Consider the following 19,863-nt stretch of genomic DNA (forward strand, 5'->3'; position numbering starts at 1 on the left):
CCTGAGACTGCTGAAGTTGCTTATCAGCTTAAGGAATTTTTGGGCTGAGACAATGGGGTTTTCTAAATATACAATCATGTCATCTGCAAACAGAGATAATTTAACTTCCTCTCTTCTTATTAGAATACTCTTTATTTCTTTCTCTCACCTGATTGCCCTGGCCAGAACTTACAATACTATATTGAATAGGAGTGGTGAGAGAGGGCATCTTTGTCTTGTGCTGGTTTTCATAGGGAAGGCTTCCAGCTTTTGCTCATTCAGTATGATATTGGCTGTGGGTTTATCATAAATAGCTCTTATTATTTTGAGATACGTTCCATCAATACCTAGTTTATTGAGAGTTTTTAGCATGAAGGAGTGTTGAATTTTGTCGAAGGCCTTTTCTGCATCTATTGAGATAATCATTTGGTTTTTGTCATTGGTTCTGTTTATGTGATGGATTACACTTATCAATTTGCGTATGGTGAACCAGACTTGCACCCCGGAGATGAAGTTGACTTGGTTGTGGTGGATAAGCTTTTTGATGTGCTGTTGGATTCAGTTTGCCAGTATTTTATTGAGGATTTTCGCATCGATGTTCATCAGGGATATTGGCCTGAAATTTTCTTTTTTTGTTGTGTCTTTGCCAGGTTTTGGTATCAGGATGATGCTGGCCTCGTAAAATGAGTTAGAGAGGAGTCACTCTTTTTCTGTTGTTTGGAACAGCTTCAGAAGGAATAGTAACAGCATCTCTTTGTACTTCTGGTAGATTCAGCTGTGAATCCGTCTGGTCCTGGGCTTTTTTGGCTGGTAGGCTGTTAATTACTGCCTCAATTTCAGAACTTGTTATTGATCTATTCAGGGATCCAACTCCTTCTTGGTTTAGTCTTGGGAGGGTGTATGTGTCCAGGAATTTATCCATTTCTTCTAGATTTTCTAGTTTATTTGGATAGAGGTGTTTATAGTATTCTCTGATGGTTGTATTTCTGTGGGAAAAGTGGTGATATCCCCTTTATCATTTTTTTATTGTGTCTATTTGATTCTTCTCTCTTTTCTTCTTTATTAGTCTGGCTAGTGGTCTATCTATTTTGTTGATCTTTAAAAAAAAAACAGCTCCTGGATTCATTGATTTTTTTGAAGGTTTTTTTTTTTGTCTCTATCTCCTTCAGCTCTGCTCTGATCTTAGTTATTTCTTGTCTTCTGCTAGCTTTTGAATTTGTTTGCTCTTACTTCTCTAGTTCTTTTAATTGTGATGTTAGAGTGTCAATTTTAGATCTTTTCCGCTTTCTCCTGTGGGCATTTAGTGCTATAAATTTCCCTCTAAACACTGCTTTAGCTGTGTCCTCGAGATTCTGGTATGTTGTGTCTTTGTTCTCATTGGTTTCAAAGAACTGATTTCTGCCTTCACTTCGTTATGTACCCAGTAGTCATTCAAGAGCAGGTTGTTCAGTTTCCATGTAGTTGTGTCGTTTTGAGTGAGTTTCTTAATCCTGAGTTCTGATTTGATTGTGCTGTGGTCTGAGAGACTGTTACGATTTTAGTTCTGCATTTGCTGAGTAGTGTTTTACTTCCAATCATGTGGTCAATTTTAGAGTAAGTGTGATGTGGTGCTGAGAAGAATGTATATTCTGTTGATTTGGGGTGGAGGGTTCTGTAGATGTCTATTAGGTCCGCTTGGTCCAGAGCTGAGTTCAAGTTCTGAATATCTTTGTTAATTTTCTGTCTCATTGGTCTGTCTAATATTGACAGTGGGGTGTTAAAGTCTCCCATTATTATTGTGTGGGAGTCTAAGTCTCTTTGTAGGTCTCTAATAACTCAATTTATGAATCTGGGTGCTCCTGTACTGGGTGCATATATATTTAGGATAGTTAGCTCTTCTTGTGTTGATCCCTTTATCATTATATAATGCCCTTCTTTGTCTTTTTTGATCTTTGTTGGTTTAAGGTCTGTTTTATCAGAGACTAGGATTGTAACCCCTGCTTTTTTTTTTTGCTTTCCATTTGCTTGGTAAATTTTCCTCCATCCTTTATTTTGAGCCTATGTATGTCTCTGCACATGAGACAGCTCTCCTGAATACAGCACACCAGTTGGTCTTGACTCTATCTAGTTTGCCAGTCCGTGTCTTTTAATTGGGGCATTAAGCCCGTTTACATTTAAGGTTAATATTGTTATGTGTGAATTTGATCCTGTCATTATGATACTAGCTGGTTATTTTGCCCATTAGTTGATGCAGTTTCTTCATCCACCAAAGTGCTGATGGTCTTTACAATTTGGTATGTTTTTGTAGTGGCTGGTACCAGTTTTTCCTTTCCATATTTAGTGCTTCCTTCAGGAGTTCTTGTAAGGCTGGCCTGGTGGTGACAAAATCTCTCAGCATTTGCTTGTCTATAAAGGATTTTATTTCTCCTTCACTTATGAAGCTTAGTCTGGCTGGATATGAAATTCTGGGTTGAAAATTCTTTTCTTTAAGAATGTTGAGGCTGGGTGTGGTGGCTCACGCCTGTAATCCCAGCACTTTGGGAGGCTGAGGCGGGTGGATCACGAGGTCAGGAGCTCGAGACCAGCCTGGCCAATATGGTGAAACCCCGTCTCTACTAAAAATAGAAAAATTAGCCAGGCAGGGTGTTGCGTGCCTATAGTCCCAGCTACTCGGGAGGCTGAGGCAGAAGAATTGCTTGAACCCAGGAGATGGAGGTTCATTGAGCCGAGATTACACCACTGCACTACAGCCTGGGTGACAGGGTGAGGCTCTGTCTCAAAAAAAAAAAAAAAAAAAGTTGAATATTGGCCCCCACTCTCTTCTGACTTGAGGGTTTTTGCAAAGAGATCCACTGTTAGTTTGACGGCTTCCCTTTGTGGGTAACCCGACCTTTCTCTCTGGCTGCCCTTAACATTTCTTCCTCCATTTCAACCTTGGTGAATCTGATGATCATGTGTCTTGGGGTTGCTCTTCTCGAGGAGCATCTTTGTGGTGTTCTCTGTATTTCCTGAATTTGAATGCTGGCCTGTCTTGCTAGGTTGGGGAAGTTCCCCTGGATAATATCCTGAAGAGTGTTTTCCAACTTGGTTCCTTCCATTCTCCCCGTCACATAGGTTAGGCCTTTTCACATAGTCCCATATTTCTTGGAGGCTTTGTTCATTCCTTTTCATTCTTTTTTTTCTAATCTTGTCTTCACGCTTTATTTCACTAAGTTGATCTTATACCAGATATATTTTGAACCCCTTCCTTTTATTAACTCTGTTAATCCCCATATTTGTTTTACTTCTTTGAACTCTTCTCATTCATCAAAGACTGAGCTCAAAGCTCCTCTCTACTTTGAAGCTTTCCCTGACTAATAATTTGGTATTTAATCATACAAGGTTTTGCAACACCAGTTGAATTATTGTTCTGTGTTATTTCCCTTTCCATTGGTATAAACACTGTCTCTCCAACTATAGTGTCCATTTCTTGAGATCTGCAACCTCATTCTATACCGTTTGATGTTATTATCTTCCAGAGTGTCTGTCTTTACTCTCTATGTGTACAAACCTGCAGCATCCCTCCAGAAAAAGCCTCTAGTTTCTTGCCCTGTCTTGTCTCATACCAGTTTGCCAGCCTGCTCTTTATCTCCTTGCTCTTGACTTGTTGACCAGTCTTCTTTCTGTAGTCTTTCCTCTGGACTAGACAGATGCCTACTTTGCTTCTTTGGTGCTGCCCTTGCCTCTACTTCTCAGCAAGAGTCTACACTTGTTCCTCAGATCATATTTGCTACTGGCTCCTGCACATCTCCTGAGATCTTTCCTCAACTTTCCTTTGAGTTGTGGGAAGGGTAAAACAGACACAAGGCTCTGATTATTGTAGACCTTGTATACATGTCTGTAAAATTATAGCTTCAAAGTCCTTTGAGTCATACTGTTTTCAGTGATTTGAAATCTTTTTTTTTTTTTTTGAGACGGAGTCTTGCTCTGTCGCCCAGGCTGGAGTGCAGTGGCCGGATCTCAGCTCACTGCAAGCTCCACCTCCCGGGTTCACGCCATTCTCCTGCCTCAGCCTCCCGAGTAGCTGGGATTACAGGCGCCCGCCACCTCGCCCGGCTAGTTTTTTTGTATTTTGTAGTAGAGACGGGGTTTCACCATGTTAGCCAGGATGGTCTCGATCTCCTGACCTCGTGATCCGCCCGTCTCGGCCTCCCAAAGTGCTGGGATTACAGGCTTGAGCCACCGCGCCCAGCCTGAAATCATTTATACTTGATTGTGTTGCTTAAAAAATCAGGCCGGGCACACACCTGTAATCCCAAGACTTTGGGAGGCCAAGGCAGGAGGATCACTTGAGCCTAGGAGTTCCAAGACCAGCCTGAGCAACATAGTAAGAACCTATCTCCACAAAAAAAAATAAAAAAAGAAAGTTTAAAATTAATTGACCAGCCATGGTAGCACATGCCAGTAGTCCCAGATACATAGGAAGCTGAGGTGGGAGGACTGCTTGAGCCCGGGAGGTTGAGGCTGCAGTGACCCATGATCACGTAACTGCACTCCAGTCCTGGTGACAGAGCAAGAGCCTGTCTCAAAGAAAAAAAAAAAAAAAAATTAAATGCTCTAAAGAGCCTCTTCTGTGTTCCCCCCTCTTTGCATGTCTTAAGAACATTAAGATAATTTGTGAAAAATATCTAAGCACTTTGTTTTCATTGTCTTGCATGCCATGCAAATCTTTGCATAAAAAACCTAAAAAGCCATCTCAGGGTTGTTTGATTTGGCTAAATGAGTGGTATTGGAAAGACTATTATGAAACAGATATTAATACCTCATGTCGTCATAACTAATAAATACCAACTACAGATTATGTTGCAGTACTTTAAAACTATCCTTTTCTTAGCTCTGGCCCAATATCACAGCCTGATTTGTACTATAGTTAGATTAGATGTAGTCAAAAGGCATTTTTAAAAAGGCATTTGGGAACTAGCTAAAGCAGAGATATATTTTTCATTTGTCTTGTTTGTTTGCTTTGTTCTGTTTTGTTTTTGAGACAGTCTTGCTCTGACAACCAGGTTGGAGTGCAGTGGCATGATCTTGGCTCACTACAACCTCCTGGGTTCAAGTGATTCTTATGCTTCAGCCACCCCAGTAGATGGGACTACAGGCGCATACCACCCTACCTGGCTAATTTTTACATTTTTAGTAGAGACAGGTTTTCACCATGTTGGCCAGGCTGGTCTTAAACTCCTGGCCTCAAATGATCCTCCCATCTCAGCCTCCCAAAGTGCTGGGATTACAGGTGTCAGCCATTGTGCAGGGCCTATTTTTCTTTTTTTAAGCCTCCAGATACCTTTATGACTACAAAAATCATGAACATTTTATTTTCTAACTGAAGCCAGAACAGGGAATACACGTGTTGAGTATTTGTGTGGTAAAGTCATTCATTTGTTACACTTAGAGTTTCATTTTGCCATTTCTCTAACCAGGGATAGGCCTGGATTCTACTAAGGTGCTAATGAATTTACAAAGCAATGGCTGTTCTCATTTTGAGTAAGTGGAATAAGGAAGATGGAATATGGAATCTTATGACTGAAAGTTAGTCCTAATATAGCAATTTTGTTGTGTATTAAGATTCGCATACAGGATATTTAGATGAATACGGCAATGCACTTAATTCCATGTGACATCTGCTTTCAGCATCTAAGGTTTGGCTCTACCATAGACCATGGGGATGCTTTGTTGAAAAACACTGCCCTCTATTTTTTCCTAACAACTCATTATGTATATATCATCTATACATTGATCTTAATATTCTTTGAAATTAGCTGGATGCAGTGGCTCACACCTGTAATCCCAACACTTTGGGAGGTCAAGGCAGGAGGACTGCTTGAGCCCAGGAGTTTCAGATAAGCCTGGACAACATAGTGAGATGTTGTCTCCACCAAAAAATTTAAAAACTGCCTATTTAGTATATAAGCCATTTTAAAAGAAGCTTTAGGCCAGGCGTGGTGGCTCACACACCTGTAATCCCAGCACATTGGGAGGCTGAGGTGGGCAGATCATGAGGTCAGGAGTTCAAGACTAGCCTGGCTGATATGGCAAAACCCTGTCTTTACTAAAAATACAAAAATTAGCTGGACATGGTGGCACATGCCTGCAATTCCAGTTACTCCAAAGGCTGAGGCAGGAGAATCACTTGAACTTGGGAGGTGGAGGTTGCAGTGAGCTGAGATCGTACCACTGCACTCCAGCCTGGGCGACAGAGCAAGACTCCATCTCAAAAAAAAAAAAAAAGTGGTAAATGTTAGGATAACTATATTTTACTACTCTATAGCATATATTGCCTTAAAATGATGTTTTAAATTTCCACTTATGTTGTGCAATTTGGATTATACCTGTCTTTAGTGCACCACCAAGATAACTGCTTTTCTCTGCACATGTGCAGATATTAATTAAGTTCTTGTCATAGTAGACATAATAAAATTTGCTGAATGACCAGCACACATGAAATTAAGTAGAAATAAATACCTACCTTTACATTAAACTATAAAGGAGACAATTTATTATATTATCATAATAAAGATTAAGTGAGTATTAATTTTTAAGATAGCACATCCTGGTTCATTGACATTCACTGGCAAAATGAATTATTCAACATATGAATTTTTATTAAACACTGAATGTAGAATATATAACAATTTTGCATATATAATATATAATAATTGGCTTATTATAATGGCATATTACTGACATGACCTTATAAGGCAATGCTTTTATTTTTGGCCAAATTAGGATCCTGAAATTTGTTTCAATGTTTGCCTCTGTTTTGTACTTCTAGGCCGTTCAGTTGATTCTGGGAGTGAAGCACTGTTGCCACCTACTGTGCAGAGTGTGGTAATGATGATGACAAAGGAAAATGAACAAAGAGTAATAACAGAGTTTCAAATAAATTATGAAGTAAAAATTCAGCAGATCCATCCATACAAGTTATAGTACTCTTGAACTGAATTGCCAGTAAAAATAGTTACTGAATAGAATGAACCAGGTCCACTAGGAGTCCTGTGAAGTCAGGCCTTTGGAGCTGTGGGAAATCTTTTTTTTTTTTTTTTGGTAGGGATCTTACTATGTAGCCCAGGCTAGGCTCAAACTCTTGGGTTCTGGTGATCCTCCCCTGTAGCTGAGACTACAAGAAAGCACCACAATGCCTGGCTAAGGATCTATGGGCTTTTAACATAGCCTTCCTTGAAGTTTTTTTGTTTGGGATTTATTTTTTTTTTGAGACAGGGTCTTGCTGTGTCATCCACGCTGGAGTGCAGTTGCATGATCACAGTTCACTGCAGACTTGACCTCCTGCAAGCGATCCTCCCACCTCAGCCTCCAGAATAGCTAGGACTACAGGTATAGGCTACCACGCTTAGCGGAAGGTTTTTGGGCTTTTTAAAACAATACATGTGTACACACAATTTCCTGAATTTGTACATTTTTTTCCTTCAAATTTCACCTAACCAATCAATTTTATTATCATTTCTGCTTATGTTTTACTTTCTCATATTACCTTTTTTATAAGCTGATTTCCAAAATGACATTTTTCTAGATGGTCCACAACATCAAATTCATTGGGCTAACTACCCTCAACTAGGCACTAAAATATAATTTCCAATGGGTACAAAGCAAAATACCATTACTCTACACTCGGCCTCCACACGGAATTCCCCTTATTCCTATGTATTCTCTTCCATTAACTACTCTTATAAATCATTTTCTCCTCACCTGAATATGAGTCATTGAGGGCAGTTATTATTTTATTTTCATGCCTCCCCTCTCATCAATCCTTGCCCCTACTGCTAGTATTTTGGACATGGTAGGTACCCAATATTTACTACATAAAGTGTGAAAAGTATAATGCCTCTGAAAAAATGATCTCATTCATCATGCAAGAGTGAGAGAGATAAAGTAACACAATGTAGGAAATAAAAAGGTAATAAATATTATTAGATAACTGATCAGGTGCTCTTTGTTCCTTTCAGCCAACTTCTAGAGAATGGTAGCGGGAATTGGAAGGCAAGAGGAATGGATTAGAGAAGTAAAGGACAGGTAATCAATCAAACATGGGGTTATTCAGTGTGTTTTAGTCAGGTTTGGCTGCTATAACAAAGTACCATAGACTGGGTGTCTTATAAATAACAGCAACTTATTTCTCACAGTTCTGGAGGCTGGAAGTCGCAGATTGCTGTGTCAGCCTGGTCAGGTTCTAGAGAGGACTCTCTTTTGATTGCAAACTGCTGACTTCTCATTGTGTCCTAACATGAAGTAAAGAGAGCAAGAGAGGTTTCTGGCCTCTTCTTATAAGGGCACTAATTCTATTCATGAGGATTCCACTCTCGTGACCTAATTACCTCCCCCAAATCCCACTTTCAAATACTATCTAATTGGGAATTGGATTTCAACATATGAATGTTGGGGAGATACAAATCAGTATTCTAAGTAATGGGCTAATTGCTTTTGAAAAGGAGGACACAGAATGAAAAGCCACAAAGATTGTGCTCTTGGGAAGTTCCAACAATCACACAAGATAGGTTAGAAGAATATTAAGTGCTAACCAGTGCAATGTTGACCCATGTTCAATAAAAGTTTCAGTGGCCGGGCGCGGTGGCTCACGCCTGTAATCCCAGCACTTTGGGAGGCCAAGGCGGGCGGATCACGAGGTCAGGAGATCGAGACCATCCTGGCTAACCCGGTGAAACCCCGTCTCTACTAAAAATACAAAAAATTAGCCAGGTACGGTGGCGGGCGCCTCTAAGTCCCAGCTACTCGGAGGCTGAGGCAGGAGAATGGCGGGAACCAGGGAGGCAGAGCTTGCAGTGAGCCAAGATCACCACCGCACTCCAGCCTGGGCGACAGAGCGAGACTCTTCCATTTCAAAAAAAAAAAAGTTTCAGAAATGTGAAAAACATGTAGATTGGGATCAACAGAGGAATACTTCTGGAGAAGAGGGGCTGTTGAATGGATTCTTAAATTTCCAGATGTGAAAAATGAGAAGAGATAAAAGATGAAGATAGGTGAAAGAAGAAAGCATGCATTTTTGGAAAGTGAAATACCATAAAGCATAATAACAGAGATGGAAAACACTCCTATTTCTCCTTCAACTGATTTTCAAGTACGGTATAGAGCACTCTATTACACTAGCTACTAGGCAGCCACATGTGGGTATTTGCATTTAAAATGAAATAAAATTAAAAATTCAGTTCCTCAGTTGCACTAGTTACATTTCAAGTGATCAACAGTCACATGTGCCTATTGGTATTTGTATTGAGCAATGCAAATACAAAACACACCCGGCTGGGCACGGTGGCTCACGCCTGTAATCCCAGCACTTTGGGAGGCTGAGGCGGGTGGATAACAAGGCCAAGAGAGCGAGACCATCCTGGCCAACCTGGTGAAACCCCATCTCTACTAAAAATACAAAAAATTAGCTGGGCGTGGTGGCGGGCGCCTGTAGTGCCAGCTGCTCCGGAGGCCGAGGCAGGAGAATTGCTTGAATCCGGGAGGCAGAGGTTTCAGTGAGCCGAGATCACGCCACTGCACTCCAGCCTGGCAACAGAGTGAGATTCCTTCTCAAAACAAAAACAAAAACAAAAAACACATCCATCATCGCAAAAAACTTCTATTGTACTATAGTGAGTGCTACTGAGTATTTACTATATAAAAAGCTCTCATAACCCCATTTAATCTTCACAGCAATCTTATAAAGTATATAGTAGCCAGGTGTGGTGGCTCACGCCTGTAATCCCAGCACTTTGGGAGGTCAAGGCGGGCAGACTGCTTGAGCCCAGGAATGCAACACCAGATGGACAACATAGTGAGACCCCATCTCTACAAAAAATACAAAAATTAGCTAGGCATGGTGGCATGTGCTTATAGTCCCAGCTACTTGGGGGTCTGAGGTGGGGGATCATTTAAGCCCCGGAGGTCAAAGCTGAAGTGAGCTGAGATCACACCACTGCACTCCAGCCTGGGTGACAGAATGAGACTGTCTCAAAATATAAATAAATAAAGTATTTTTAAATTTAATATATTTTATGTATATTAAATGTTTTATTTATATTTTGAGAGTCTGTCTCAAAATACAAAATAAATAAATAAATAATAAAGTATATAGTTAAAGGGCCAGGTGCGGTGGCTCACACCTGTAATTCCAGCACTTTAGAAGGCTGAGGCAGGCGGATCACTCGGGGTCAGGAGTTCAAGACCAGCCTGGCCAACATGGTGAAACCCTGTCTCTACTAAAAATACAAAAAGTTAGCTGGGCGTGGTGGCAGGTGCCTGTAATCCCAGCTACTCAGGAGGCTGAGGCAGGAGAATTGCTTGAACCCGGGAGGCGGAGGTTGCAGTGAGCTGAGATCTCTGTCTCAAAAAAAAAAAAAAAAAAAAAAAAAAAAGAAAGGAAAGAAAAAACTGAAGTCCCTAAAACTTAAGTATTTGTTCAAAGTTACATAGTCAGTAGCAGAGCTGTGATTTGAAATTTTATGTGACTCCAAAAACTGATGGTTTAAGCTATAGAAAATAAGCCTGTTAGATAGGGAAAAATAAGTCATTTACCAGAGACAGTGACACCCCAGCTTGACCTTTTTATGGCAGGCAAAATCCACTAGATTCTCAAGGAAGAGAATAAAATCACAAAAGTGGTATTTCAGGATATTAAGTAGACTGCTATGTGCAGGGGTAGGCTGGCCCATGTGATTTCTTTTGACGACTAGAAAAAAAAAGCCTCCCTCTCTAGGAAGGATGCAGCCTTATGGGCATTTAACTTAGTTAATAAAGTAGACTCCAGCCTCTTCTCAGCCCCAACGTTGGGCACTCTGTTTCAAAAGGAAGCAGTTGGAAGGCATGGAGGAAATGGAAGCCTGTGCTATAATGGAGGCAATGCCAAAAGAAAGAGAAAAAACAGCAAAAACAAAATTTGAAAAAGGAAATCTAAAAAATTAAAAAATTAAAAATTTTAAAAAATGGGAAAATCAGAGCAAAGTCAGAGTTTATTCCAAGGTTTCCAGTATGCTGGTCTAAAACACTGTGGCACTTATAATAGAAAAGCGATAGAAAGGGCTCGGTGTGGTGGTGCATGCCTGCAGTCCTAGCACTTTGGGGAGGCCAAGTGGGGGCAGATCACTTGAGCCTAGGAGCTCAAGACCAGCCTGGCCAACATGGTGAAACCCTGTCTTTACTAAAAATACAAAAATTAGCTGGGCGTGGTGGCACAAGCCTGTAGTCCCAGCTACTTGGGAGGCTGAGGCAGGAGGATCACTTAAGCCAGGGAGGCAGAGGTTGCAGTGAGCCAAGATTGCACCACTGCACTCCAGCCTGAGCAACAGAGCAAGACTCCGTCTCAACACACACACACACACACACACACACACACACACACACACACACACACACAGCTGGGGATGGTGATGCATGCCTGTAGTGCCAGCTACTCAGGAGGCTGAGATAGAAGGATCTCTTAAACTTGGGAGGTTGAGGTTGCGGCGAGCTGAGATTGTGCCACACTGCACTCCAGCCTGGGTGACAATGTGACATCCCGTGTTAAAAAAAAAGAGAGAGAGAGAGAGAGATAGAAAAAAGGGAGCTGATTCCTGGGTTCTAATCAGGCATGGAAGCTTACAAGTCACCACTCCTATCCACACAAGGAAAACAACTGAACAAAGTAAAAATCAACAACTCTTCTTGGATCCACCAGAGTGTAAGATACAATAAATCTTTCTGAGTTTCTCTTCAAAGGGTTTAGCCTGTTAACTTCCTTATCCTTTGTTCTCAAACTCAACTTTCTTGTTCTTCCTTGCCCCTAGTTACCATAAACAGCCTACCCACTTCCCATCAGCTCTAATCAATAACTCACATCTGTTCCCTTGTTACCTGTACCAATTGTTCCCCCGAAACTGCACATTCCACACGCTCCACCTCTGTACCTCACCTCCCCGTCGCCTTCTATATTTAGGAAAATATGTATAAGTAGCCAATCGGGTCAGCTCAGATTGTGCAGTCCAACCCCAGCCCATGGAAGAGTGACACAGAGATAGGGACTGTGTTAAGGACAAACCCCCCTGGTCTCCTTTGTTCTCTGTGCTCTTGTGATCTTGATTGACCCAAGTGGCACCCTTCTGCAGAAGTAAATTGCCTTGCCGAGAGAATTAAACTTTTGCCTGAGTGCTGGTTTTACTTCACGGCACCAAGCATTTATTCCTGGAGCATTTTATACCCAATAGAGAGTTAAGGTCACAGGGCAAATTACTGCCCTCAAAATTGGAGAGGCAGACAGATAGATACAGAGGATCACAACTTATTGGAGCAGAAACGTCCTTGGGGACCAGTGGCTGGGGTGGAAAACCTGAACTGCCATTGACAAACTGCTGGAGGCTCAGCGTGGACAAGTCTGAGAGTTAGAAACTCCAGCAGGGCCTAGTTATTGAAGGGTCCCTACACTTTTGTGAGTTTTACCTCCAGGAATTCAATCTGGTTCACAGTAAGAGAAATCACTGTGTGTTTCTGGAAGGGGGAGAGGAAAAGAAATTATTTTGAATTATCCCACAGAATTATGTTCTTAAAGAGCATCCTCAAGAGAAACTATTTGACCCAAGCCTAACCAATTAGGGTTTTACCAGAGCTTAACGTAGCTGGTGGAAGGGAAATTCTCAACTCCAGCTTCCCCTAAGCCTTCTTGTCTCACTGAAACTGGAGACTGCAGATGGGGAGGTAGGTAAGGGGAGAGGAGCAGAAAGCACCTGTGTTTTTGTTGTTGTGGTGGCGGTTGTTTTGTTTTAGATAGGGTTTCACTCTGTCACTCAGGCTGGAGTGTGTAGGTGGTGCGATCACGGCTCACTAGGGAGCCCTCATCTCCCAGGCTCAAGTGATCAACACACCTCAGCTTCCCAACTAGCTGGGACTGCAGGTATGCACCACCATACCCAGCCTTTTTTTTTTTTCTTTTTTTAAATTTATTGTAGAGACAGGGTCTTGCTATGTTGCCCGGGCTGGTCTTCAACTTTTGGGCTCAAGTTATCCTCCCACCTCAGCCTCCCAAAGTGCTGAGATAATAGGCATGAGCCACCATGCATGGCCAGAAAGCACTTGTGAAGTTCATAGCAGAGGCACAGGATCACTAAAGAATTGAGACCTACTCTCAGACCTTATTTAAGTCTCAGGAACCCAAAGACAACAGAGGAGACAAAAACAGGGAAATCAGCCTTTGACACTTAACGCTATAGCAAGCAGTAAACACAGCCTAATCCCTAGCCAGATAAACATAAAACCTGATACTAAGGCCTGTTTACTTTAGTTCCTTTTACCCAGTAAATGTTGTCCAGCTTTCACCAAAAAGACAACACTTAATGAAAGACAAAAAACACGGTTTGAAAAGACAGAGCAAACATCAGAATCAGAATCAGGTATGGCAAGAATGTTACTATAATATGGATAATAGAATTATTATACAAAGAATTTATATTAACTGTGATTGATATGTTAAGGGCTGTAATGGAAAAAAGTAGACATTATGCAAGAACAGATGGGTAGTGTAAGTAGAATGATAGAAACTCTAAGAAAGAATCAAAAGGAAATGCTAGAGATAAAAAACACTAACGGAAAGGAAAAATGTCTTTGATGGGCTCCATCAATAAACTTCAGAGACAAAGAAGCTGAGCTTGAAGGAATATAAATAGAAACTTCTAAAATTGGGGGGGGGAACTTCTAAAACTGAAATGCAAAGAGAAAAAAAGAAAAAATCAGATATCCAAAAATGGCAGGAGAATTACAAAAGATGTAATATATACATAACAAATACCAGAGGGAGAAGAAAAGAAGAAAATTTGAAGCAATAATGACTGAGAATTTCCCCAAATTAATGATGGATAAAAAACCACAGATCCAGGAGCTTAGAGTACACTAAGCAGTATAAATACCAAAAAATCTGCACCTAACCATAATCATGAGACAGAAAATCTTGAAAGAAGCAAAAAGGAGAAAAAAACACATTTTGCCTACAGAGGAGTAAGGATAAGAATTACGTTAGACTTCTCTTCAGAAATTGTGCAAGCAAGAGGAGAGAAAAGTGAAATCTTTGAGGTATTGAAAGAAAAAAAAAAAACCACTTACCTAGAATTCTGTATCCACTGAAATTATCTTTCAATAGTGAGGGAGAAAGACTTTCTCAGGCAAACAAAATTTGAGGGAATTTGTCACCAGTACACTTGCCTTGCAAGGAATGTTAAAAATCCTTGAGAGAGAAGGAAAATGATGCAGGTCAGAAACTTGGATCAACATTTTAAAAACGAAGAGCATTAGAGAAGGAATCAATGAAGGTAAACAGCCTGGGCAACATAGTGAGACCCTGTCTCTACAAAAAAAAAAAAGAGCTAGGGTCAGTGGTGCATACCTATAGTCCCAACTACTTTGGAGGCTGAGGCAGGAGCTTGAGCTCAGGAGTTTAAGGCTGCAATGAGGTATAACTGCCACTGCACTCCAGCCCAGGTGACAGAGAGAGAGACCTTGCCTCAAAAAAAAAAAAAAAAAAAAAAAAAAAAGATGAATAAGGTGAATAAAATATTTTCTTTTTCTTCTTCTTTTTCTCTTTTTCGCTCTCTCTCTTTTTTTTTTTTTTTTTTTTTTTTTTGCTTCTTTTTGAGACAGGGTCTCCCTCTGTCATCCAGGCTGGGGTGCAGTGACATGATCACGGATCACTGCGCCTTGACTGCCCTAGCTCAAGCAATCCTTCTGCCTCATCCTCCAAAGTAGCTGGTGCTACAGGTGCATGCCACCAAGCCTCCAGGTTTTTTGTTTGTTTGTAAAGTGTTTTTCAAATTCTTTGCACACCAGAATTTGTGGGCTGCCACTAAAATATTTTTTAATTGCCCAATTACTTCCTAAGATGAAGCAACAGTGAACAATTTTTATATCCTCTTGTTTCTAACACAGGGTCTGGCTCCTGGTGACTATTAAAAATGTTAATTACAAAAGACTAAAAAAAAACTTTGTTAATTAGAGGAACTCACTGAGGAACTGAATATATACCTAGAAAAAAAAAATACCTATAGATCCTTGAGTATACTCGCCTTTAAAGAGGAGGAATTAAAAGAGTCTTTTTAAAACATGAATGTGACCAGGAGCGGTGGCTCACGCCTGTAATCCCAGCACTCTGGGAGGCCAAGGCGGATAGATCACTTTGAGGTCAGGAGTTTGAGATCAGCCTGGACAACATGGTGAAACCCCATCCCTACTAAAAATAGAAAAATTAGACAAGACATGGTGGCCTGCGCCTGTAGTCCCGGCTACATGGGAAGCTGAGCCAGGAGAATTGCTTGAACTTGGGAGGCAGAGGCTACATTGAGCCGAGATTGCGCCACTGCGCTCCAGGCTGAGCGACAGAGCAAGAACATGTCTCAAAAAAATAATAATAACAAATAAAAATAAAAATGAATGCTTTCCAAAGGCAAATCCTCAGCTTTCTGCTCTTTTTAAAAAATTATTTCATTTTATTTTTTTGACAGGGTCTCACTCTTTCACCCAGGCTGCAGTGCAGTGGCACAATCATAGCTCACTGTATCCTTGAAATCCTGGGCTCAGGTGATCGTCCCACCTCAGCCTCCCAAGTAGCTGCGCGTGCACGACCATACCTGGTTAGTTTTTGTATTTTTTGTACAGATGGGATTTTGCCATGTTGTGCAGACTGGTCTGGAACTCCTGGGCTCAAGCAATTCACCCAACTCAGCCTCCCAAAGTGCTGGGATTACAGGTATGAAACACCTTGCCTGGCTTGTTTTTTTTTTTTTCCAATTGTGACTGGGGTCTTGCTATGTTGTCCAGGCTGGTTTCCAACTCCTGGGCTCAAAGCGATCCTCCTGCCTCAGTCTCCCAAGTAGTTGGGATTACAGGCGTGTGCCACCACACCTGACAGTCTCCTGCTCTTAATACAAGCTTCTCCACAATATTTCCTCTTATGGTTTCAAGCATAATAGCCTCTTAAACTGTTCTGACTGGGTCTGCGTTTTTATATATGTCATGCACACTGATGTCAGACTATATTCTGAAAACTCTTTTTAAAAATATACCATTCTGCGGCCAGGCGAGGTGGCTCACGCCTGTAATCCCAGCACTTTGGGAGGCCGAGGCAGGCAGATCACGAGGTCAGGAGATCGAGACCATTCTGACTAACATGGTGAAACCCCATTTCTACTAAAAATACAAAAACAAAAGTAGCCGGGCGTGGTGGTGGTCGCCTGTAATCCCAGCTACTCAGGAGGCTGAGGCGGGAGAATGGTGTGAACCCAGGAGGCGGAGCTTGCAGTGAGCCGAAATCTCACCACTGCACTCCAGCCTTGGTGACAGAGCGAGACTCCATCTCAAAAAAAAAAAATTATACTATTTTGCTACTCAATATCCTTAAATAATTATTGAGTGCCTTAAAATAAAAATTTCCCAGCTTGCCCTTTAAAATTCTTCTCAATCTGTTTCCTCTTATCCCTAGTTAGCCTTGTTTTCCATTCCAACACTAAGTCTTAGACAAAAATTCTTTATCTGCCCAAAAAATCTCCAACTTTTTTTTTTTTTTTTTTGAGACAGTCTTGCTGTGTTGCCCAGGCTTGAGCGCAGTCGCCTGATCTTGGCTCACTGTAACCTCCGCCTCCTGGGCTCAAGCGATTCTCGTGCCTCAGCCTCCCAAGAAGTTGGCATTACAGGCCTGCGCCATCATGCCTGGCTAATTTTTGTATTTTTAATAGAGATGGGTTTTCACCATGTTAGCCAGGCTGGTCTTGAACTCCTGGCCTCAAGCAATCTGCCCGCCTTGACCTCCCAAAGTGCTGGGATTACAGGCATGAGCCACCATGCCCAGCCTCCCAATTTATCTTGAACATCCTAGGTTCAACATTCTATGAAAAACAGCCCCTTCACCTACACAATTCCTTCTCATTTCTGCCCCTAACTTTATAAAATGCAACCACCTTTCTGAATGTGTATGAGCTCTCTCTTTATAGCATCAGGTCTTTATACTGGAGATTGTAAAATGGTTTTGATTAATCCATTATTTAAAATGTTGGAGTAATTCTTAACATTTAAAAATCGTTAAAAAATTGCAAACTCTAGTAGGACCCACATTTCAACAAATGGCTGAAATTTGCCAATAGTTGACATCTTTAGATATGCACTGTTCGGTTAGAAAGTTACAGCTTCATTCGAAAAGTATTGAGCACCTATTACTTGGGACACTGTTTTAGACGCTGGGGATACAGTAGTGACCAAAACTCATCGGGGAGTTTATAATCTAATGAGGAGGAGAGAGACAGGCAACATAATCATTACTACAGTTTTCTAAGAGGAGCAGAGAATATGTGGGTGGGAAGGGTGCTTGGGCTTTTGCATTCATTTAAATACCTGCCTGGATCCTATAGGAATTTGAGTTTATGACTTGTACTACTATCCGAATCGCCATACACCATCATGTACGTTATGCACTGCCCCTATAAAATTCTCTAAGGCAGGGAGTGTGCCTCCTTCGACTTTGGATTCCCGGGGTCCAGCAGTGTTTTTATGGGGGGACACGATGGAAAGCGAAAAGTTAGGCGTAGTTACTTCGACCACCGCTGTCCCGGGTGGTTATTCCGACGGGGTTTGGATTGGGCGCCCAGGGAGGGTGCAACACAGTAAGTGTTCGAGAGCAGTCAGGTCTTTCGCAGAATCTCAAAGCCACCTCTGCGCCGGCGGCTCCGTTTCTAGGGAAACAGGACTGTAACGCGTACGCATCGTGGCTCCTCGTTCTCTAGCTACGAGTCCTGCCGCTCTGGAACCAACTAAATTAGCGACAAGAACAAGGCCCTCAGAGCCGGCGTCCAACGCGAAAAACCACAGACAACCGCGCCCCCTGCCGCGCCGCCGCCGGCACTGCAGCTTCCGGGGTCGTCCAGTTCCAGGCGGGACTACTTCCGGCTCCGAAGGTCCCCGGCTCTGTGGCTCGCCGGGGTCCTAGCGCTGGAAAGGTGGCCGTAGCGGCCGCCTGACCCCTACAAAAGTCTGGGACTGGGGCAGCGACAAAGGCCTTGGGAGGACGCCCGTGATCGGAGGGATCTTGCCCCGGGAGAAAAGTTGGGACAGGAGCGCGGGGTCGAAGGGTGGACTCCGAGCCGGCCCGTCAGGCAGGAGCCGGGCAGGTGCGGTGGCGGAAGTGCGGGGACGGAGGCCGAAGCGGAGCGGTCTAGGGAGCCGTGGCCGCGGGTCACCCGGCGGGGAGCAGTTGCGGAGTCTCAGCTAGACAGCAGCGAGTAGGGCTCCGGCGCCGGCGAGATGCCTTTGTTCACCGCCAACCCCTTCGAGCAAGACGTGGGTGAGTGTTGTGCCCGGTCCTGGACTGCTCTGTGCCCGGCCCTGGACTGCTGTTTGTCCAGCTAGAAAGTGGGCGGTAGCGACTCCGGACTAGGAAGCCAAGCGTAGGGAGGGGAGGGGCGGTGCCGCCCGCTACTTCGACGTTGGGATTTTTCTGGGGGCAACCTCGGCGCGTCGCTAGCGATTTGGGGAGTGCTTCCTGCCGCGTGAATTTGGGGACGCTCAAAGGGCCGTTCTCCCTTCCAAGCGTAGGATTTGGGAAGAGCCTAGGGCTCGCTGGAGACTGGACTGATTAAGTAATTGTGTAGTTGGTGATTAAAAACTTCCTGCTCGTTCGACAGCTAGTTATCTCTGTGTCTGCCCCATCATTTTTTGAGGATGATGCAGCAGTGGAGACCCTACTGTCTAGAGAAGCCCAACACCAGACACTTAACACCTAGACAGCCGCATTGGATAGGAAGAACTTACTTCCCATTATTTATATTACTCTTGCATTCAATCCCTGATAGGGTAGTCTTAAGATTTATTGCAGTTGTAAAGGTGTTGCTCTTCATCCCCGAATTGCAAAGATTGCACGGGTGCTAGGAGATGTTCTGTTTTAGAGTATGAAAAGGAAATCTCGAGTCTCAAAACACTCCAGAACAACAAGTATTTTACTTGTTGCGGTCATAAAGCGCTGGTCTGAGTGACTATAGAATGAGAAAAACATGGACAAGATATATACGAAATTATTTTGGAAATTTGAGTAACACTAAAACAAACAGACATATATGTATGTATTTTTGAGAGTCTGAGTCTCACTATGTTGCCCAGGTGCGACTAGAATTCCTCTCGCCTCAGCCTCCACGTCCGTTTTCCCTTCCCGAGTAGCTGGGACTACAGGTTTGTTTTTTGTTTCTTTTTGTAGCCTTAGTTAACAGAACTCTAGGTAAATTTTTAGAACTTGAAAATGGGGTTGGGGCAGGGGGACTCACAAGAATACAGCACATCTTGGGCAGTAATTCACCTGTTTCTTGGTTAACATTTGGTTATTAGGAAACTGCAGAAACTGCCCTATTCTGGTACGTTGTGTAATCCCTAAGCCATTTAAAAAAATATGTTTGAGTCAAATGATATATGTAAATAGTTCAAATTTGTATGTTCCTTATTTCATTCAACTTTTTTCTTGGTGGCTGAATACAGGTGACTGGCATAAATCTGGGAAACATCACTCTGAGGCTCACTGTTTCCTTTTGGAACACTTCATTGCAGTATTTATTCTTTTGTTTGAATCATACTACCTTTGTGCAACTTGTACTTTAAAAAAATTGCTTTTAAAAGAACACTTTGGTTCTGTTGTAATGACATAAAACAGAAGGTACAAAATAGAATTAGACAAATGATTTTAAAACTTAAAAACCATGAACTCTTTTCTTTAAGGTAAATCTTTCTTGGAAGTTGATTGTTTTCTGATGGAAAAATTCTCTGGTGGAAGTAGGCAGAGTTACTCCTACTGTTCTGTTCTAAACCTTTCCCTGCCTGGCTCCCGAGGCTCCAGCATGGTTTAGTGGATCACGGTTTAGTCCC

At 42.3% G+C, this 19,863-nt stretch overlaps 1 protein-coding gene across 3 annotated transcripts in view; it reads left to right on the forward strand.

The window, feature by feature from the left end:
- The first annotated feature begins 17,892 nt into the window (after positions 1-17,892).
- STAM2 (signal transducing adaptor molecule 2) overlaps positions 17,893-19,863 on the forward strand; it is a 54,586-nt gene continuing 52,615 nt past the window's right edge. For 2 of the 3 annotated variants that reach the window (XM_050750428.1, XM_050750430.1), the window contains exons 1-2: positions 17,893-18,298; positions 19,111-19,179. In XM_050750428.1, coding sequence (XP_050606385.1) covers positions 18,259-18,298; positions 19,111-19,179 — 109 coding nt within the window. In that variant the 5' untranslated portion in view covers positions 17,893-18,258. The remainder of the gene's footprint in view (positions 18,299-19,110; positions 19,180-19,863) is intronic. The other variant, XM_050750429.1, reaches the window with a different exon arrangement.

The sequence above is a fragment of the Macaca thibetana genome, chromosome 12 (genome assembly GCF_024542745.1).
Source record: "Macaca thibetana thibetana isolate TM-01 chromosome 12, ASM2454274v1, whole genome shotgun sequence".
NCBI classification, from domain to species: Eukaryota; Metazoa; Chordata; class Mammalia; order Primates; family Cercopithecidae; genus Macaca; species Macaca thibetana.